This window comes from Mauremys reevesii, linkage group 4 (assembly GCF_016161935.1).
Source record: "Mauremys reevesii isolate NIE-2019 linkage group 4, ASM1616193v1, whole genome shotgun sequence".
Classification (NCBI taxonomy): Eukaryota; Metazoa; Chordata; order Testudines; family Geoemydidae; genus Mauremys; species Mauremys reevesii.
In genome coordinates, this window is record NC_052626.1 from 133,351,756 (window position 1) to 133,373,140 (window position 21,385).

Sequence of the window (21,385 nt, forward strand, 5' to 3'; positions counted from 1 at the left end):
ACAGATGCTGTTAATAGAAACAAGAGAAGGGAATAAGGTTACCTGTGAAAAAAACGCTGGAGTAAGAGAAGCAGTAGGGAGAGAAGGGCTTAGTATCCCCAGTGGGCTTGGATCACTGCCTGTAATGACAAGAGTGGGAGCTAGCTCCAGCCCTTTCGGTTTTTTAGATCTGGAGAGGTGATTGGCAAGATCCTTCTCTAGCAGAGATAAATCGTGCTCTCTGGGCTCTGGTGATAGGTGGTGAGGGTTCTGAGACTGCTCCAACTGCTGAGAAGCCACCGACTCTATGTCCGTGTCAATGTCCAGGTCAGGGTTAGAACTCAAGGGTGGTGAAGGGGGTGTGGAAGGAACCTCCAGAGTGGGAGAAATGGAAGATACAGGTGGTGTTGGGGTGAAGGTGGCGGTGAAGTTTGGCAAAGGGGCTGGAGCTTCGGTGAGAGTTAATTTTGGTGGAACTAGAGTCTCCAAGGTCTGGAGAGTTTCTTCTGATTCTGTAGGAAGAGTGGAGACAATTGAAGTGGCCGAGGCAAGGGGTGCAACTGCAGGCCTTTTGGAGGGCATGGTTACAAACTTTATGACTGAAGGTGTCAGATCCTGAGCAGGTTTCTTCTCCACCAGTTTCTCAGCTGGATTCTCAATCTTGACCGACCTGAAGAGCTTCACACCGGAGGAGTTCAGGGAGTTCAGAGTAAAGGAAGAGTACAGGCCTGAATGGATATAGTCATTGCGGCCGGATGATTTAGCACAGGTCTGGGGCTTCTCTTTCACACCGTTTTCCAGGTCCTTCGGAGTACTGCTGACTTCTGCAAAGCCAGCCATCACTGGGTCTCCCTCAATCCTGCCCACCATCAGTGGAGCAATATTCAAAATCTCCGGATAAGAAACAAACTTGTACACAAACTTCTGACCATTCACTTTTTTGATGATATTCTGTGGGTAGAGAAAATAATTTTCCATCATTCCACCTACTAATTTTCTTGCTACAGACGCTCCCCAAAACTGACTAATGCGTAGGTGGCATCTTTACTTCAGTAGGAAAATTTTTCACTTTTATGAGCATTAGGATTCCAACAATCTACAAAATACCCACCAAAACTATTATTTCTAAAATACCCCAACCAAAACACAAGCAAACCTCACCTGAAATGCATTACTAGCAGGGTGGATTTGATTTAAATCATGATTTAAATCACTAGTCAGGAAGACTCGATTTAATCATGGTTTTCTACATAAAAGTGCATTCTTGTTGGTTGTTATAACCTTAATACACATTCTTCACAACTCAGAGATAGATGTAGGTTTCATTTTTAGAAGATACACACTATACATTTTTAACGTCATTTATTTTGAAAACTTTTCAGATTAGTTTTACAGCTATATCAGAAAATGAACGATTGTTTGGTTATTTCATTTACCAAAGGTAACTGAAGCAGATATTTATGAAGCCATTGGGAGGTGAACTATCTCCAATTCAACAGGTTAATCATTAATATTTGGAGGATTTTCTTGGCATGCTGTATTAGGAGGAGATCACCACCAGAGAGATATTTAAATTGTTTTATTTAACTAAAACAATAACATTAAGTATTCTGGATTTTTTTCTTCAACAGCAAACATATAATATTTTAACAAAACAAGCATATGTTCCTCGCTTCTCACATTTCTCTCCAGACTTCTTCTCCTTGCCCAGATCTAGTCTGCTGCCAACAATCTTCTATTCATTGCACTTTTAGAGAGAGGAAAGGGATTGACTCTGTGTACACCAATTTGCAGAGGGACAACAGAGTTGAGGTCTGTTATTTCTCACCTCTTTATGTTATTTACTTATTTTAAAACATTTTTGCTGTTAACAAGCATTTTACCTCTGGAGAGACAAATCCACAGTTTGAGAACTGCAAAATTAAGTATCTCTGGTGGTATCTTCCAGGCTGAGCATTGAGTCCCCCCATTGGGTAGATAGAAAGATTAACCTAAATAATCTATACAGAAGCCTGTGGAACCCCTTCAGATTGGGTCCCTAATCCATGAACTATTGGAACTCATTTACAAAACTTTTTTTAAACATTACATGAATATATTGTCTCATACTATAGAATTAGAATTTATAATCCCTATTCCATGATGAGATATCTTTGAGCTATAACATATCTTAATTAAAACTACACCGCTACTTTGATATACCACCACCCGATATAACACAAATTTGGATATAACGCGGTAAAGCAGTGCTCCAGGGGGGTGGGGCTGAGCACTCCGGTGGATCAAAGCAAGTTCAATATAACACAGTTTCACCTATAACGCGGTAAGATTTTTTGGCTCCTAAAGGACAGTATTATATTGAGGTAGAGGTGTATCTTTAGATAAGGTTTTTCCTCAAAACGCATTTTATCAAAAAAATCCAATTTAAATTAAAAAAAAAATTTTTTTTAAATCATTGATTTTTATCCACCCTGATTACTAGCAAGGACTTAAAACTACACAGCAATTTTTTTTTAGTCTCATAATAAAAAAAAAAAAGCACAACTAGCAACAACAAACAGATGCAGATAATGTCACCTGTCACCAGCATCAAGGTCAAAACCAATGAGTCAAGTATGCAGTGGGTAATCACAAATTTAGGCTCCAATCCTGCAAATACGCATCTCAAGTGACGTCAGTAGAACTATTCACGTGCAAAAGTGTTTGCAAGATCAGGGCCTGAGTATTCAAAACAGACTATGCTTATTTTAATAAGATGTTATAATAAAAGCAAAAGAAATAGGCAAGATGAAGTATTCAGCAGAACAGTATGCTAAACAGCAGCCAAACTATCCCCCATGCAGCATTTGTTAATACTTATTTTTGTATGTATTGAAAAGTATACACAAACAGTTTTGGTCTAAATGGATTCTTATTTATTGTACAGCTACCTACTACCAACTAAGATTTTTTTAATACAAGAACAGATTAAGGAAACTGTGCAATCCTGGTAACAATAAATTCTGAGCAACCAACTAACAGTTAGCTCAGAAACTGTATGTTATTTTCTTATCTTACACACCCACATAATAAGAGTTGTGGGATAAACTAGTTATTGAGAGGTTACTGAAATTATGGTCACTACCCGTTTCTAATTCTAATTCAGTCCTTTCCTCAATGCCTGAGTGGTGTCAGAGCATCTGCAACTTTCAAGAGGTAACAAGAAGTAAATTCATTAGCTAAACAAGAGAAGCTTCTCTGAGTTTCATTGATGCATTCTCTACTATAGAGGTGCAGATTTATACTGAGCACAAGAAGAAGAAAAATAAAAGATTCTGGGCTACTTTGGAAACCTGTTTTTCTACTGGCCACTTTGTAGAAACAGTTGCAAGAAAGATCTGAAGTAGAGAGAGGGACACAAAATTCTCATAGTTATTAGCAAGATTTTAATTGATTTTGAACATTCAAGACTTTAAACCCTTTTGAAGTATACACCTGTTTTTGTGGACTATTAATAATGGAGAGTGTGATACAAGTAAGTTAAAGAGGTGATATGTCGCAGGAAGCTCTCTGGAATCTCTGAACAATTAAAACAGTAACACTGTGGCAGGGGGAACCTTTTGTCACACTTCACCTAAGCCAAAGACACAATTGACATCTATCTTCTTGAAGAGAATGAAAAAGGACACAAAGCTCATTAGGCGGAAGCTGGGTGTAAGATGGATAAGATGTGAGGCGGACTAATGGGAGTTGTTACCTTCACATAGTAGTATCTGAGAGCACGGCTGAGTTTGTCATAGTTCATGCTGGGCTTGTTCTTGCGGATTCCCCAAAGCCGGGCCACCTCCTCTGCCTGCAGCAATTTGAACTCCCCGTCGTTGGAGGTCCAACAGATGATGTGTTTGTTCTGAGGTTCCTGGAGGAGTTGGAGGAGGAACTGCCACAAGGTGATCGTACTGTCCATAGCAGTGAGCTGAAATGCAGAAGGGTAGAGATCAGATAGGCAAGGAGTTATGAACTGTACCATTTCCTACATCTCACCAGAACAGGGAGGGAGCAAGGATGTTATTTCCACAGGCAGCAGGAGTCAAAAATTATTAGTCACTAGTCGTGGAAGACATTCCCTGCAGAATGACAGCCTAGAAGTCGGCTGCCATCATCTCCTCCCACATCACAGTCTTTTTCACAAGGTCTATATTTAGCCACATTTAACTAAATCAGGTCACTTTGGGAAAGTCACACTGAATCATTAGCGAAAAAGGATGTCTAAACTGCTCTGTGCTCACTCACTTCTGGCTTGTGTTGCCTCATGAAAAACAGCGCAGGTGCAGCAGTGCTACAGAGCTCCTTCTCCCCTCCCACAAACTCCAGATCTTTCTTCGAAAGGAAAGAGATGGCTGGTCAAGTCCCTCCAAAGCAATTACAATTAGCAGGAATTAGAGAGACAAACACTGATACTGCAGCATAGTTCATTTTTCCTTTGGGCATTCAGAGCCTCTGTTACCTCCTATGTATGGAAAAGTCTCTCAATCCCAGTGCACTAGTCCCCATTCTCTCCTAACTCAAATCCCACAAATTGGCTCTTTCCCAACCTTTTGAGAGGGTGAGAAAACAGGGAAGAAAATAAAGATCCAAATGAACACCTATTGCATCTTGTCCTATCCATGTCTGTCTTTTACAGTGCAAACTCCCAGGGCTAAAGCCCCCGTCAGCTCTGAACTCATCACTGGCACTTCAATCATGACTGTATAGGTAAATATACAGTCCAGTACACTTCCTAGTGCTGTCTACACCAGGGTTAGGTCAGCTTAACTACAGTGCTCAGTGATGTGGTTAAATTAACTTTACTTTCTTCTATGGGTAGATGTGGATTTAAGCCAATATAGTTACACTGGTATAACTCCCAAAGTGGACACTCTTATTCCAGTATAGCAAAGGCTTTTTTTCCTGTTTGGCTCACATTGCTTTGGAAGGAATTTAAGATAAACCCGAAAAGGCACTTTTATTCCTGAATGGAGAGTCGTAGTTATACTGGTATATTGGTTTAACTAAACCAATAGTAACTGTTGGCTTGGCTACATGGGAAAATACTATTCTACAGGAAAACCTAAGGGCATAGTTGTGTACCAAAGCAAATGAATCAGACAAAACAAACTATCATTTGTGTGTAGGCATTGTACTCCAAGTGGTTCTTGAGCAAGGTGAAACTGTGCCAGGATTCTCCAAGATGCAGGTTACGTGCATTGGTAAGTTTAGGATTCAGTTGGGGCTGCCAGTGAAATAAATGGCTTTGGTAATGATTTAATTACTACCTGGCACATACCCACCCACAGGCCAGAAGCCTGCCCCTGCCTAAGGAAAGAGCAGGCAGTCTACATGTCCAAGTGTCAGATTTTAGTCAGTCCTGTAAATGGATTACAGCTGACAGCTTACACAGGGCTCAACATTCCTACTTAAATTAGGTGCCTCAGGGCAGATACTTTTTTGGGCTGATTGTAATTCAGTTCGTCTATTTTTGAAGTGTACCTGCCCAAAGAAGCATTATCTCTCCCTTCTCCCAGAACGACTAAGTGAGAATGAGCACAAATGGAGTACCAAGAGAGTAAAGCAGCACTTCTCTGCCCCTAGAAGAGAGGAATGTTTTGGGGTTTTTTTTTCCTTAGAGTGGTAAAATTAAAGACAGGCAGACAAAACAGAAAAGAGAGGGAAGAGTGAAAACAGGAAGTGAAAAAATAGGAGAGAAAGCACGAAAGAAATGAATGAGGATAAAAGAGATATGCTAGTGCAATGGTTCCCAACGCGGTGCCCGCCGGGGCATCTATGTGCGCCCGTGTACTGTCCAGCGGACGAGCATCCGCCAAAATGCCACCGAGAAGCAGTGTCATCCAGAGGCATCGCTGCCAAAATGCCGCTGATTTTCCGTGGCATTTCAGTGGTGACGCCTCTGGATGACGCTGCTTGTCGGCAGTGACGCCTATTGACATTGCTGCTTCTCGGCGGCATTTCGTTGGATGCTCGTCCACCAGCCACAGTCCTCGGTGGCTCATCGTCTGGCACCCACCAAATGAAAAAGGTTGGGGACCACCATGCTAGTGAGATGTTGAATCCCTCTGGACAATACCTGCAGCTCTAATACACTGGAAAGGGAAGCAGGTGTTAATGGCTTAGCTACATGTAGGTTAACCAGGCAGAGATTGGATTAGCACAATTCTTAAAAAGTAATATCCAGTTATCGCTAATTCTTTCATATAAATACTTCTAAGCCTCAGGGAAATGGATTCTCCTGCATTACTGCTCTTAATGTTTTATCTCATGTACAAGTTTATTCATTTTACCTGGAACAAAGTAAGGACTTTGATGCCTATTATATGTGGGGCACCATCTCCATGCTAGTCCTTAAGGTCACTATCTAGCTACTTGCATCTCCGCTCCCTCCCCCCATCACTGTAGTATCTCAGCATCTCCCAAGTATTTCTCCCTCTATCCTGATGATTCATTATGTGTACCACTGTAGTGTCTAGGTGGCCTAGTTACAGACAAGGCCCCCATTATGAAAGGCACTGTACAGACATAGAACAAAAAGATGGTCCCCTTGCTCAAGAAGTTTACAATGTAAGTACACACAAAAGACAACTTTACTGAAATGCAAGATGTACCAGAGCATCATCTAGACCAGAGGAAGGCAACCTATGGCACAGGTGCCAAAGGCGGCACGCGAGCTGATTTTCAGTGGCACTCACACTGCCCGGGTCCTGGCCACCAGTCCGGGGGGCTCTGCATTTTAATTTAATTTTAAATGAAGCTTCTTAAACATTTTAAAAGCCTTATTTACTTTACATACAACAATAGTTTAGTTATAGAAAGAGACCTTCTAAAAATGTTAAAATGTATTACTGGCACGTGAAACCTTAAATTAGAGTGAATACATGAAGATTCGGCACACCACTTCTGAAAGGTTGATGACCCCAATCTAGACTTCTTCTGCCCGCATCAGCTAGTATTTTGATGGCAAGCCACAACTCAGCATTACACATTACCTCAAAACTCAATAAGGCTTCCAGTTCAAACAGGCATTTGCCAGTAAAGGCCTGTTTACAATAAAAATTAAGATAAGCAATTCACTGCAGATAGTAACTTAAACTGGAGACCTGGATTTCCACACTCCCAACCAAAAGCCTGAACGAAACAAAACACCTTGTTAGTTCTCAGGGAATATCCTTCAAGTAACTTCTTCACTAAGTAAATGCTGAAATCCAAAGCCAAACTTCTAAAATAAAGAATTCAAAAATCCAGCCTCCTTATCTCTCTGGCTTCCACTAAACACTGGGTTTCATGCCAGACATAAAAACATGCCTGTTTTGCAAGAGAAACTGTGGCCAGCAAGGCAGGAGGCATCTCTGAGGGCAAGACTGGAGGAGATACCCTTATGATAAGAGCTTGTCTATAATTTTCACCTTTCATGTTTTATCATTTGACAGTTATGTCTACTTCAAACTCACACTGCACATGAGCCTCCAAGTCCATGTCTCAAAATTAAGTTGCAATTTTACACTAAAGATTTTTAGAACTAGAGGTGAAATATACATCCCCCTCAATAACTAGTCCATTTACCATCAACTAAATAAATATATCCTTGTCTTCTGTACCTTATACATTTCCATGGGAAAGTCGTGCTTGTTTCCAACACACACTGTAGCAAGATAAGTCATTGGTAACAATTTCAATAATGGGATTTCCTAGCCACCCTGGAATTGAAGACTACTAGGCTGCTACAGCAGATGGACCAACATTGGTTTTCCAACATCATTACAGGAAGCACGATTGAGACAATCTTCCATGCTTGTTCCAGTGTTGCTGAAAACAGTTTTGTCTTGCTTAAACTAGCATTTAAAACATTTCAATCCCTGTTCGGAGGTGACAAGTAGGGAGAACTCCTGTGATCAAGAATAATTTTCCATGCATTTCCTCCAGTTGTTGCAGTCATTCTGATCCACCAGCTTTCTTGGCTGGAGATGTCATAACTCCCCAAGGATATGAGTTATGTAGTCACTGGACCTAACCTTCATAGTTTTTTTTCAACATGGTTGGAAGTCTGAATTTCCATGATCACCTTCACCCCACAAGGAGATACTAGACTTAAAGGGAAACATCACAGGAGTCATTCGAACTGAAATAGAAAACATCATGAACTAAATGCCTTTATCTGGTTTTTAACCTTCCTGATGTGGGAAAGAAGACAATTATACTTTTCGTTTCCAGGATGTATTATAAACCCCCTATTTCTAAGGACACTCAGCGCTCAGTAAACTATACTTGTTTTCTCCTGGTCCACAGGCACAAAGACGAAAAAGTGTTTATCAGCTGCGTATGAAATTAGCTGTGATATGCACATCTGCTAAAAGTAAAAGCATCCTTGTTTATGACTGAATGGACAATTCTCTGTAGCATGCTGTTGAATAATCCCTGAACAAAAAAGGTTAAATGTTTGCATGTTGACCCTAACTTTATTATGAAAAGGAAGTCTCATTTAGGATGGAAAAGGTTTCCTTTAATAATGTTTATAGTACACATAGCCTGGTTGCTACGACGACAGGACAACTATTCTCTACAAACAGGAGCTAAGACCCTAAAAATAAACAGGCTGACCAAAATCATGAACAGGCAGTTCAGTCAGGGAGTGTCAGCTTGTTATATGGATCATGTTTGTTTTGAATACATTAGGAAGATAAGTCAATTGTAACCACTAAAATCTGCACATAGTGAATGAGGCATTGTCTTGTGATTCGATCCCTTTACATTTCAGAAGCTGCTATTTAACACCAAGATCTTGTACCCACACTTGAGTGGGAAGAGATTGAAAATGAAATTCAGGAATTAGCTCAGTGGAAACAAAAAATACATACTGTGAACGTAGTATGTATACATGTACTACACACATACCCAGCAATGCACATGCTACTCAAACATAACATCTTCAACTTATACACCTCTATCCCGATATAACGCGACCCGATATAACACAAATTCGGATAGAACGCGGTAAAGCAGCGCTCTGAGGGGCGGGGCTGCACACTCTGGCAGATCAAAGCAAGTTTGATATAATGCGGTTTCACCTATAACACGGTAAGATTTTTTGGCTCCCGAGGCCAGCGTTATATCGAGGCAGAGGTGTATAATGCTTTCATCCAAGGCCCTCAAACTAATTTATCAAGGTGGGTATCAGCCTCATTATACAGGTGAAAAAACTGAGGGGCAGAAGCATACAAAAACTTGCCTATGATCACAAACAGGCCATAGCAAACAGAAACCATGGCCCTGCTCTAAGTCACATCATCACATTGAGCCAAATAAGTAACAAGTACCAAATAGCAAAGGGTTTAAGTCTTGCAATTAAAATACTACATCAGAAAGGAAATAGTCCTAGTTTTAGAGGAAAGTGTCCCACTAAAAATGCCATGATAAAAAGGCTGAGGGAAGACTGCTGGATAGCTGTAAATCTGAGACTAGGCATTCATACAGTCACTACTGTAGAAGTGTGTGTTAATTAGGTATATCCTCATTTTCAATAACTGTATTCCGTTAAAAAAAAAAAATGAAGCACTTCAAGCAAGAAGAGAGAGAAAGGAAACTTCACACCAGATAAAGGGAGAGCTTCCACCAATCATGAAACAACTGTGATAGTAGTGACACAGATCAAAGTCCTGAGGAGAACTACACCATTTCAAAGCTTTTAACAGAGTTACTTTCATTTTCCAACTTCCTGGCAAACACACAGAAATCCCCTCCACCCCGAATCAAACCCCAACCTTTTCATACAAATAAAGCAAACACCCACCCACAAAGAAAAGTACCTTACTTGCCATATAAAAATCAGTTTATGTTTCCACAAGTGTGCTAATATGAACCATGCAGGTCTTAAGACACATAAATGAACCCAATACAGAGTGTGCATGTTATGGCTACCCCTCTGATACTTGACACCATGTTACTATAGATCTTTAGCTTTCTTTTCACTGTGACAGACACAAAATAAGCCACTTACTGCCTCCTCTTCTGAGAGGATTCAGACTAATCCCCAAGACACCCCATCCTCAAACTCATTCAGTGACACCAGCACCTAAATTTGTTTATTTTTCCACCCAACCCCTACCAGCCATAAAAACATCCTGTTATGTCTGGCTCCTTCCTCCTGCAGCCGCCCACTGCTGCTGCCCCATCTCCCAGCCAGGGTGGCAAGCTGGTGGGAGGGAGAAGCAGTTTAGTGGGGTGCAGGAGAGGAGGGGAATGGGGAAAGAAAGAGGGAAAATGGGCAGTAGTAAGGGGCAAATTGAGTGCAGATCATGGGTTAATTGCTTGGGAAAGGGGGCTGGGATGCATGGGGTGACTGGGAGGGGCAGGAGGCACAAGCACTGGGCCAGAAAATGGGGCTGGGGGGAAGATCAGGAAGAAGGGGGCCAGGTTGAATGGGGTGACTTGGGGGAGGCAGCCCACAGAGGACTGGGGGGGCATATAGAGGAAACTGTTGCGGTCCATAGGGTGACTTAGAAGGACTGGACCGTTGAAGGGGCGGGCTGAGATGCATGGGAGAGATGGGGAGGGGGAGTCTTAGGGTCCAGGGAGTGACTCAGGAGGGGTGAGAGCTGGACTGGGAGGAACACAAGGGGAAGGAGGGATGCATGGGGGACTCAAGGGGAGGGGAATGGGTTAGATATATGGGGAGGAAAGAGAGAAGTGTTAGGATCCATGGGGTGACTCGGAGGGACAGGATGTGAGGGGACTCGGGGTCATGGGCAGGATTGGGGACTTGGGGAGGGGGGCACTGGGGACATGGGAGGTGGGGGCACACGGGGTGACTCGCGGGGAGGGGACAGGACTGAAGGGTATGAGGAAAGGGGCAGGACTGAGAGACGGGGGTCAGGACAGGACTGGAGGAGTACGGGGGTCAGGGTGCATGGGGACACGGGGTCAGGGGTGCACAGGGAGACAGGGCAGGACTGGAGGCCTGGGGACACGGGGCAGGACTGGAGCAATACGGGGGGTCGGGCGCACGGGGGGGTCGGGGCGCACAGGGCAGGACTGGAAGGGTACGGGGGGGGTAGGGGCGCACGGGGGACACAGGGCAGGACTAGAGGAGTACGGGAGAAGTTGGGGCGCATGGGGCAGAACTGGAGAAGTACGGGAGGAGTTGAGGTGCACGGGGGACACGGGGCAGGACTGGGGGACACAGGGCAGGACTGGGGGGTACAGGGGTCGGGGCGCACGGGGGACACGGGGCAGAACTGGGGGGCAGCAGGGGCGGGGCCGGAGCCCGGACTCACCGAGGCGGAGCCCCCACTCCCCGAGCGGCGCGGTCGCTGGCAGCGGCAGGTACCGGGCTCCCCTCATGGCCGGGGGCCCCCCTGTCGGGACGGGAGCCGGGCCCCCATCCCGGGCGCTGGAACCGAACCAGAGCGGAGGCGGCGGCGGCAGCGCGCTACATGGCGGGACACAGGGCACATTCGCTCACACGCGACACGGGCCCGTCCGGCCACCGTAAGCCACACTTCCGCCTCGGAGGGAGGGGACTGGAGGCGAGAATAGACTTGGCCAATCACCGCTCGCCTCTGGGGGAACGACTGACCTATTAAAAGCCTTGTTCCACCTCCTTCTCTGCAGAGCATTATGGGGAATGTAGTTCGGGGGGGTTGCCGCTAGTAGAGGCCAGCTGGACCATGTGCCTAAGGACTGGACAGGGGGCAAATATTGAGGGCGGACTCCTGGGTAGGCAGCATAAAAGACCCAGGAGGAGTCCTGGGTTGTCTGTTTCGGTCCCCCAGTCACTGCATGTGCCTGGGCAAATCACAGCACCCAACCATTGTGTAGTGCCCAGGCCATCTACGTTCAGGGGCATTGAGCACCAGCAGCTCCCTACCCTCACAGCTAGAAGGGGGGCGGGGGAAGGGTGCATGTGCTCAGCCTTTCTGAAAACCACACCAAAGGCCACAGCTGCTGCATGTGCAACATTAGGAGGCATAACAAAGTTCTCTTAGACAGCCCTAGTGGTGCTTTTGCAAAACCAGCATGATACTGGCTCATTTCAAAGGGGGGGGGGGGGGAGAGAGAATGGATGTTATTTCATTCATCAACAAGGGTAGTACACTTTAGAATCCTCCGTGGAAAAAGCAGACAGGGACATTAAAATCACAAGTTGACAGTGCTAATGTTTTTACACATAAATTTACTTTAAAGACTCTCAGGGCCAGGCGTATCAGCCACTGTTTTCACATTACACAATTACAGAGCTAAAGAAGAACATAAAGGTGATGAGGGAGAAAGGTAAGAGACTGCTAGAGGCAGAGAGGTATAAGGAAGCTATTGGAGATGACATACTAAACAAAGGGTTCATCAAGGCAGGGGCGGGAGAGGAAAAGAGGCAGGCGATAGGAGATCATTTTAGGAAAGGAAGAAGCAAATTTCTGTGAAACAAACAAGAGCAACTCCAAGGAAGATTTTAAAAAATCTCTAGTGAGTGAACTTTTGAAGCATGTGATTATTAAACAAGTGTCAAGTCCAGTTGCTCAAAGGGATGATGAACTAACATATAGGAGGCAGCATTCTCCCCAAGCCAGAATACAGGAAGTAAGACTTTAGACCATAAAGAAGGAAAGCTAAATAAGCAAGGTGAAAGGAGATCAAGTCACACATGACCGCATGAGCAGTGGAAGGAGTACATGCCTACATGAGAAACACTGTGGAGGGAGTGAAGGCCATAATGTGAGCACAGAAGAGCTGCAGGAAGAGAAGAAAGTTTCAGGATTAAGTCTACAGTCCATAGAGCAGAATGAGAGAGCCCGTGCTGTGATTGAGGATGAGGATCTTGCCCAAGAGAATTGCTTCCGTCCTTGAGGTGCTTAGTTTGAAGAAAGCAGAAGTGAAGTCACAAGTGTGTGGTCGAGAGAAACTGAAGAGGCGGGAAAGGGGAAGCCCTTGAAAAAAGTGGTAAAAGATCAGTGGAGTATCAGCATGAAAATAGTAGTGAAGGTTAAAAGATAGAGCAGTAGAAAAGATCCTGAACAGTGATAAAAGAGCAGAAGATCAGGCCCTGAGCCAGGGAGGATTCTATAGAGGGGGAGTCTTGCTAAAGCTAGGAGCTACCATCAGACAGTGTCGCTTTTCTCACTAACTCTCACTTCACTGCGCTCTGCGTTTCTCACTAACTCTCACTTCACTGCACACTGTGCTACTGAGAGAGGTTTATAAGCAAAATATTTCCTCCTTGAGGAATGACACCACGGTTCTTTTCGGTTATTAGGGAACACAGTAGAGCTTGGCCACTGTATTACACAATAAATACATAAATAGATTTCTATGGGGGTTAAAATGTAAGAATATCAGGTTCCCCAACCTCGCTCTAGATAGCTTTCTGTTCCTGTATCTTGTATATGGTTCACTCAACCTATGGTGCTAGAACATGCATGGCTTTTAGGTATCCTGAGACTCCATTTTTATTCACACACCATTCCTTTAAAAGGGAAGTTGGAGACTACGCACTCCGTGGGGACCCTAATTCGTGGGAAAGCTCATTAAAACAGCCCACCCACACACTGTCGGGACACAGAGCAATTGATCTTCTAGGGTCAGACATTGAAGGATTAAGCCAAGGCAAAGCAGTCAGAGATCCATTTTGATCAGCCTTATAAGCCAGGATAGGACAGATGCAGCTTGTCATCCCCTCCTCAATGGGATGGTTTCATTTAGGCAACAAAGACAGCAGAGGAAATACAGAGGGGTTTGCACTCTTCCTTCCTCAAATAGAAATAACATCAGTCCCAGCCCTCCATCACATTCCCACTCATGCCCAGCTGCAAAGAAAGCTTAAGCAGCACTTAGTTAGGAAAGGAACTGATACCACATATGCCAGAACAGGCAGTTTCAAATTTCCTGGATGCCATTTCACAGGGCATTGTGTGCCCCTTTAGTCTTTTACTAAAATATTTCACCTTAATTGCACCCATTAGGAACTCAGTCCTCCAAACCCAACTGAGCATAGGGGCAGATTTTCAACAGAGCGCAGCACTCAAAAATACAAGACATGGCCCATGATAAGTTTCACTTAGGCATTATCTTCATACCCCTTAATATGCTAAAAGCATTTGCTCAGCTCCTGGTTAAACAGGAACACTGCATGTTATACTTTATATTATTTCAACTGAGGTGAGCTAAATGCCATTATCAGTCCCCCTTCTTGGTTGGATCCATTTCATTCCCTATAGTGACTCTCTAATAAAATGAATGAAGACTCATTTCTAGGTTGACAGTTGAAAGAGGAGGGGAAAAAAAGGCAAGTGATCTTTTTGCTCATGTAAAACATCTTATTAGGACAGAGTGTGGCCTAGTGGATGAGATTTGTCTGTGATTCAGGATACCTGGGTTCAGGTTCCTGCTCCGTCCCTTGAGCAAGTTACTTCACAGCTCTGCACTTCTGATTCCTCACCCTCCTTTTGTCTTGTCCATTTTTACTATAAACTCTTTGGAGCAGGAACTGTTACTATGCCTTAGGACAGCCCTTAGCACAATGGAGTCCTGCTCTTTGCTGGAGCCTGTAGGAACTACTCTACTATAGAAACATTACGAGAGATCAGGATACTTCAGCCAAGAGAAGGGATGAAGTCTTTGGATAAACCATTCCTAGCCACCCTCTTTGTATCCTTCTAGTCTTGGTTTTGCAGTTTGTTCCATGCTGCTTCCTCTATTTACAACTTCTTCTCTTCACACACACTGAGGAAAATCCCTCCCCCCTTCAGATCCCTCTTGAAAAGCAGCACATGATCTGCCTGACAATACAGTATCTGCATTAATTCACCTCAGAGATATCTGTTTGGGACAGAGTAGGGGCCTGATTTTGCAATCCTTGCTCACAGAAGCAGTTCTACTGAAGTCAATTGAATTCCTCATGAGCTCCATTAGATTATTCACAAACGTAAGGTCTGCAAAATTGGAACCCCTATACTGTGAGTTCCTGAAGGCAGGGACCGTATCCCCTCATTTGCTTGTACAGCACCAAGCATGGCTAACTGCTGCCAATTTGCAACCCCTGTGATGGTGCTGAAGGTTAATCTTTCATAACAGCAGAAATATCCAACAAACCTCTAGAACTAAAAACAAAACTCCATTAAATACAGATCCTAGCTCCTGGAAACTAGTATCTCACTCAGGTAGATCATCACATACGGGGCCACCCAGAGGATTCAGGGGCCCCTTCCATAAAAAAAAGTTGCAATACTACATTCTTGTGGGGGCCCTTGCGGGGCCCAGGGCAAATTGCCCCACTTGCCCCCCCTCTGGGCAGCCCTGATCACATACACCCAACACAGTAGGGCTCATATGAACAGAAATGGGATCCTAATACTGTGCCTGGCAAGACACGTGCATGGTGGAACAGGGAGATGCTTGACTCAATCTTTCCTAGTTCTTCCTCCCCCCCCCCCCCAACACACACCCAGCTATATTAGAAAGTCAAGTAAAGAAAGGAGAGGGTCAAAGTTTGTTCTGAAACGTACCATGACCCACTCAAAGGCCTAGTCTACACTACACGTTTATACTGAATTTAGCAGCATAAAACCAATTTAACCCTGCACCTGTCCACACAACGAAGCTCTTTATATCGATATAAAGGGCTCTTAAAACCAATTTCTGTACTCCTCCCCAACGAGAGGAGTAGCGCTGAAATCGGTATTGCCATGTTGGATTAGGGTTAGTGTGGCCGCAATTCGACGGTATTGGCCTCCGGGCGGTATCCCACAGTGCACCACTGACCGCTCTGGAAAGCCATCTGAACTCGGATGCACTGGCCAGGTAGACAGGAAAAGCCCCGCAAACTTTTGAATTTCATTTCCTGTTTGGCCAGCGTAGAGAGCTCACCAGCACAGGTGACCACGCAGAGCTAATCAGCACAGGTAACAATGCAGTCTCCTGAGAATCGAAAAAGAGCTCCAGCATGGACTGCAGGGGAGGTACTGGATCTGATCGCTGTATGGGGAGAAGATTCCGTGCTAACAGAACTCCGTTCCAAAAGACGAAATGAAAAGAGATTTGAAAGAATTTCCAAGGCCATGATGCAGAGGGGCCACACCAGGGACTCAGTACAGTGCCATGTGAAAGTTAAGGAGCTCAGACAAGCCTACCAGAAAACCAAAGAAGCAAATGGAAGGTCCGGGGCAGGGCCGAAAACATGCCGCTTCTACACTGAGCTGCATGCAATTCTAGGGGGGTCTGCCACCACTACTCCACCCCTGTCCGTGGATTCTGAGGTGGGGGTGGTAATCGCAGCCATGCCTGAGGATTCTGCGGACAGGGAAGATGAGGAGGACAAGCTTGCAGAGAGCACACAGCACTCCGTTCTTCCCAACGGCCAGGACCTTTTTCTCACCCTGATGGAATTACCCTCCCAGCCCTCCTAAGCAACTATCCCAGACAATGAAGCCATGGAAGGGACCTCTGGTGAGTGTACCTTTGTAAATATAAAACATGGTTTAAAAGCAAGCGTTTAATGATTAATTTGCCCTGAGGACTTGGGATGCATTCGCGGCCAGTAAAGTTACTGGAAAAGTCTGTTAACGTGTCTGGGGACAGAGCAGAAATCCTCCAGGGACATCTCCATGAAGCTCTCCTGGAGGTACTCAAAGTCTGCAGAAGGTTTCTGGGCAGGGCAGCCTTATTCCGTCCTCCCTGGTAGGACACTTGACCACGCCATGCATGTAGCAAGTAATCTGATATCATTGCATGACAAAGCCTAGCAGCGTATGGTCCCTGTATTTGCTGGCATTCAATCAACAGCCGTTCTTTATCTCGCTGTGTTATCCTCAGGAGAGTGATATCGTTCATGGTAACCTGGTTGAAATTCAGGAATTTCCTTAAGGGGACAGAGATGGTGGGGCTGTTTGCTTGTGGCTTAAAAGAAATCCTTCCCTGCATTTAGCCGGGCGGGGGGGGGGGGGCAGGATGGGTGACTGGCGCTGAGCTTTTTTTGTGTTTGGCTAGCTGGGATCATCCCTGCTACCAGCCACGCGTTGGGGGGGAGAAAAGAGGGTGGCTAGCAGCGATCTTCCATGATACCAGCCATACGGTGGGGGGAGGGGTAAAGCGATCATCCCAGAGAATTGGATGGGGGCGGTTCTGGTGCTGCACGTTAACAGGAAAGAAGCAGCACTCAACGGGCTTTGCTTATATTTGGGAAAGAAGGGCACTGGATATATGAAGGCTGCAGAAGCCGAAAGACAGTGGCTTACCATGGCCACATGCAAGCCGAATTCTGATGCCCGGACCTGCGTCTGTGATCTCTAACACCAAAGCCACAGGCACTCAATATTAAGATGCAAAATGTGACCTTGTAGCGAGATCACATGTGCTATGTAAGGTGAATAGTGTTGTTCACTGTGAAAGAGTATAACCATTGTTCTGTAAAATGTATCTTTTTTAAATACTTCTCTCCCTTTTTTCCCCCTTCCCTCCTGCAGCTGCAAATTTGTCAAGTCTCCCTCCTCCGTCCCGAAGGCTCTCTCAGATAAGGCAGTGAGAAAAAAAAAAAAAGACGCGAGACAATGTTCTCGGAAATCATGGAAGTGACCCGCAATGAAAGCTCATCTGAATGAGTGGAAGGATGTGGTATCAAAGTACAGGAAAGATGCCAGTGAACATGAGGAGAGAAGGGATGCTCGAGATGAGAGGTGGCTGCAGGAAGATCAGAGGAGGCATGATGCAACTCTGGGGCTGCTGCATGATCAAACTGACATGCTCCAGCATCTGCTGGAGCTTCAGGAACGGCAGCAGGATCACAGAGTGCCGCTGCAGCCCCTGTATAACCGCCCTCCCCCCTCACCATGTTCCTTAGCCTCCTCACCCACCAGACGACTAAGAATGCGTGGGGGGAGGCTCCGTGCACCCACCCATTCCACCCCCGTGGACAGCCCAACCAAAAGGCTGTCATTATTTTGAAAATTTTTTAGTGGCCTTTTCCTTCCCTCCTATCCTCCTCCCAAACTGCACCCGGGCTACCTTGTCAGTTCTCTCCCTCTTTTTATAACTAATTAATAAAGAATACATGATTTTTAAACAAGAGTGATTTTATTTCCTTAGAAAGCAAGCGTTAATCGAAGGGGAAGGGTGGGTGGCTTACAGGGAATGAGTCAATCAAGAGGAGGGGGTTTCATCAAGGAGAAACAGTCACACCATACCCTGGCCCATGATGAAACTGGTTTTCAAAGCTTCTCTGATGCGCACTGCTTCCTGGTGTGCTCTTCTAATTGCCCCGGTGTCTGGCTGCGCGTAATCAGCAGCCAGGTGATTTGCCTCAGCCTCCCACCCCGCCATAAAGGTCTCCCCTCCCTTACTCTCAGAGATTGTGGAGCACACAGCAAGCAGCAACAACGGGGACATTGGTTTGGCTGAGGTCTGAGCGAGTCAGTAATGTGCGCCAGCGCGCCTTTAAACGGCCAAATGCACGTTCTACCACCTTTCAGCCTGTAGCTGAACAACTCCTGACTACTGTCCAGGCTGCCTGTGTACGGCTTCATGAGCCATGGCATCAAGGGGTAGGCTGGGTCCCCCAGGATAACGACAGGCATTTCAACATCCCCAACGGTTATTTTCTGGTCTGGGAAGTAATTCCCTTGCTGCAGCCGTTTAAACAGAGTAGTGTTCCTGAAGACGCGAGCGTCATGAACCCTTCCCGGCCATCCCAGGTGGATGTTGGTGAAACGTCCCTTGTGATCCACCAGGGCTTGCAGCATCATGGAAAAGTACCCCTTCCGGTTTATGAACTGGGTGCCCTGGTGCCAAGATAGGGATATGTGTTCCATCTATCGCCCCACCACAGTTAGGGAATCACATTGCAACAAAGCCATCCACTAGGACTTGCACATTTCCCAGAGTCACAACCTTTTGTAGCAGCAGCTTAGTGATTGCTTTGGCTACTTGCATCACAGCAGCCCCCACAGTAGATTTGCCCACTCCAAATTGATTCCCGACTGACCGGTAGCTGTCTGGCATTGCAAGCTTCCACAGGGCTATCGCCACTCGCTTCTCTACTGTGAGGGCTGCTCTCATCTTGGCATTCTGGCGTTTCAGGGCAGGGGAAAGCAAGTCACAAAGTTCCATGAAAGTGCCCTTACGCATGCGAAAGTTTTGCAGCCACTGGGAATCGTCCCACACCTGCAACACTATGTGGTCTCACCAGTCTGTGCTTGTTTCCCGGGCCCCAAAATCGGCGTTCAATGGCTAGAACCTGCCCCATTACCAGCATGATCTCCAAAGCGCGGGGGCCCACGGTTTGAGAGAATTCTGTGTCCATGTCCTCGTCACCGCGCTGCCGTAGCTGCCTCCTCCTCGCCTGGTTTTGCAGGTCCTGGTTCAGCATTGACTGCATGAGAATGTGTGAGGTGTTTACAATGTCCATGATTGCTGTCTTGAGCTGAGCAGAGTGCATGCTTGCCATGCTATGGCATCTGCACAGTTAGCCCAGGGAAAAAGGTGCGAAACAATTGTCTGCTACTTGCACGGAGGGAGGGGTGAGGCTGTACCCAGAACCACCCGCGACAATGTTTTTTGCCCCATCAGGCACTGGGATCTCAACCCAGAATTCCAATGGGTGGGGGAGACTGCGGGAACTATGGGATAGCTACTCACAGTGCAACGCTCCAGAAATCAACACTAGCTTCGGTACATGGACGCACACTGCCGAATTAGTGTGCTTAGTGTGGCCGCGTGCACTCGACTTTATACAATGTTTTAAAAAATGGTTTCTGTAAAATCGGAATAATCCCATAGTGTAGACATACCCTTAGTCTGCTGGCACTAACTTCTGCTTGCCACTGTGCTATCGATTGCATGGCTAGCTGGACTCCACTTTAGATTTACACCAGTGAAATCAGATAGTCCTTAAGTCAATTCATTATTGGTGTGTACTGCAGTAGCACAGAGACCCTAATCAAGGTTTGGACACCCAAGTGCTGGGCACTACACACACAATTGCCACAAGAAAATCAAAACAGGCCCAGTTCTGATCTCTCTCCAGGCAACTCTGTTGACTTCACTAGAATTACTCCCAATTTTTAACAGCATAAAATATTAGCAGAATCCACTCAGAGAAGGACTGATATTAGAATCCTACAGGAAGGAGCATAAGTCCCATTAAAAAAAATAACTATTAGTGACAGTATGTGCACATATGGACCAAAGAATCTGGATCTGTGTGTGGTAGGGGAAAGGAATGGCAGGAACATCTCACCTCATTCATGAGTCTGACTTGGATATTACTGGGTTAGTGTCCTGCTTAGATGAGACTGGGGAAAATGGAGGTGGGGGGGACAAAGCAGAGTTAAAAAAAATCATATGCAGAGAAGCTTAAAAGGAGCAGAAACAAAGTTTAATTGTTAAAGATTTATATTGGAATGGTTGGGGACCCTTTGTGGAAGGCTTTGTATAGAGAGTAAATAATTGTCCCTGTCTAAAGAGCAATTCTAGAAAGAAAATCCAAGAAAAAAGTTTTTTTTTTTTAAAAAAAGCATTGACATAAGGAGAAATCTCACAGCAAGTTCCTGAGTTCAGGACCATATGATCTTTGGCTGACCTGGTTGAAGGAGAATCACAGATGCAGGGGTAGCCAACACATTATGCAACAGCAGGTCAGGCACTTCAGCCCTAGCCTGTTCCGTAATTCAACAGTGCCCTTTTAAAACAGCTTTTAACTCAGCAGCTGACTCCAAGGAGAGAGCTGAGAATCTGCATATTTGACAATTTTCTGAATGACCCTAAGAGTTTCACGCCTCGCTAGCAAACACCACAATCCCAAGTCAAGGGGGGGAGGGGGAAGGAAAATCAGTCTCTAACACAGTAAGGTTTTGGGTTGCTTTGGTTTTGTGGTGTGTTTTACAATGCCCTAGTTTCTCTCTCAAAAGAGTAGCACTCATTTAGATCATCCTTAACTTTAAGCATGTGCTTAACTGCTTTCCTGGATCAAGGCCTTAGAGATTTTCTAAGGCACAAAGCTATTTATTGAAGCGCAAAGCCACAAATGCTAACTTCGCTATGCTGTACCTCTCAAGAGCTCACAGTATCCCTTTCTCACCTCTACCATTCGTCCTGTGCACTTGTGTGGGCATGTTATTGCAAGCTACTCAGACACAAAGGTGTTGAGTTCTGTGTAAATCTCTCAATAGCACAGAAAGCATGACATGAACTTTCAGTTCCACAACAGCAAACTGGTGACTGTAAGTAGGAAGTTTCACAGTTGGTTTGTGGGTTTGTTCTAAGGATCACAACCAGGGGTGCTAGTTTGTACAGGAGGACTAGATGGTGCTAATCATCAAGCGGTCGAGATTCGTAGCAGGAAACCCTGTCCTAGCTGGATTCTGACATCCAACGTGGCTTGCAGCACACAAGAGAACGGCCA

At 45.3% G+C, this 21,385-nt stretch overlaps 1 protein-coding gene across 2 annotated transcripts in view; it reads right to left on the reverse strand.

Annotated features, from left to right (window-relative positions):
- The window catches only part of ELK4 (ETS transcription factor ELK4), a 33,554-nt gene that overhangs the window by 6,098 nt on the left and 6,071 nt on the right, over positions 1-21,385 (reverse strand). Inside the window, exons 1-3 of one of the 2 annotated variants that reach the window (XM_039537505.1) lie at positions 11,277-11,415; positions 3,716-3,931; positions 43-930 (exon numbers count right to left, since the gene is read on the reverse strand). In XM_039537505.1, coding sequence (XP_039393439.1) covers positions 43-930; positions 3,716-3,922 — 1,095 coding nt within the window. In that variant the 5' untranslated portion in view covers positions 3,923-3,931; positions 11,277-11,415. Of the gene's footprint in view, positions 1-42; positions 931-3,715; positions 3,932-11,276; positions 11,416-21,385 lie in introns of those variants that run through there. The other variant, XM_039537506.1, reaches the window with a different exon arrangement.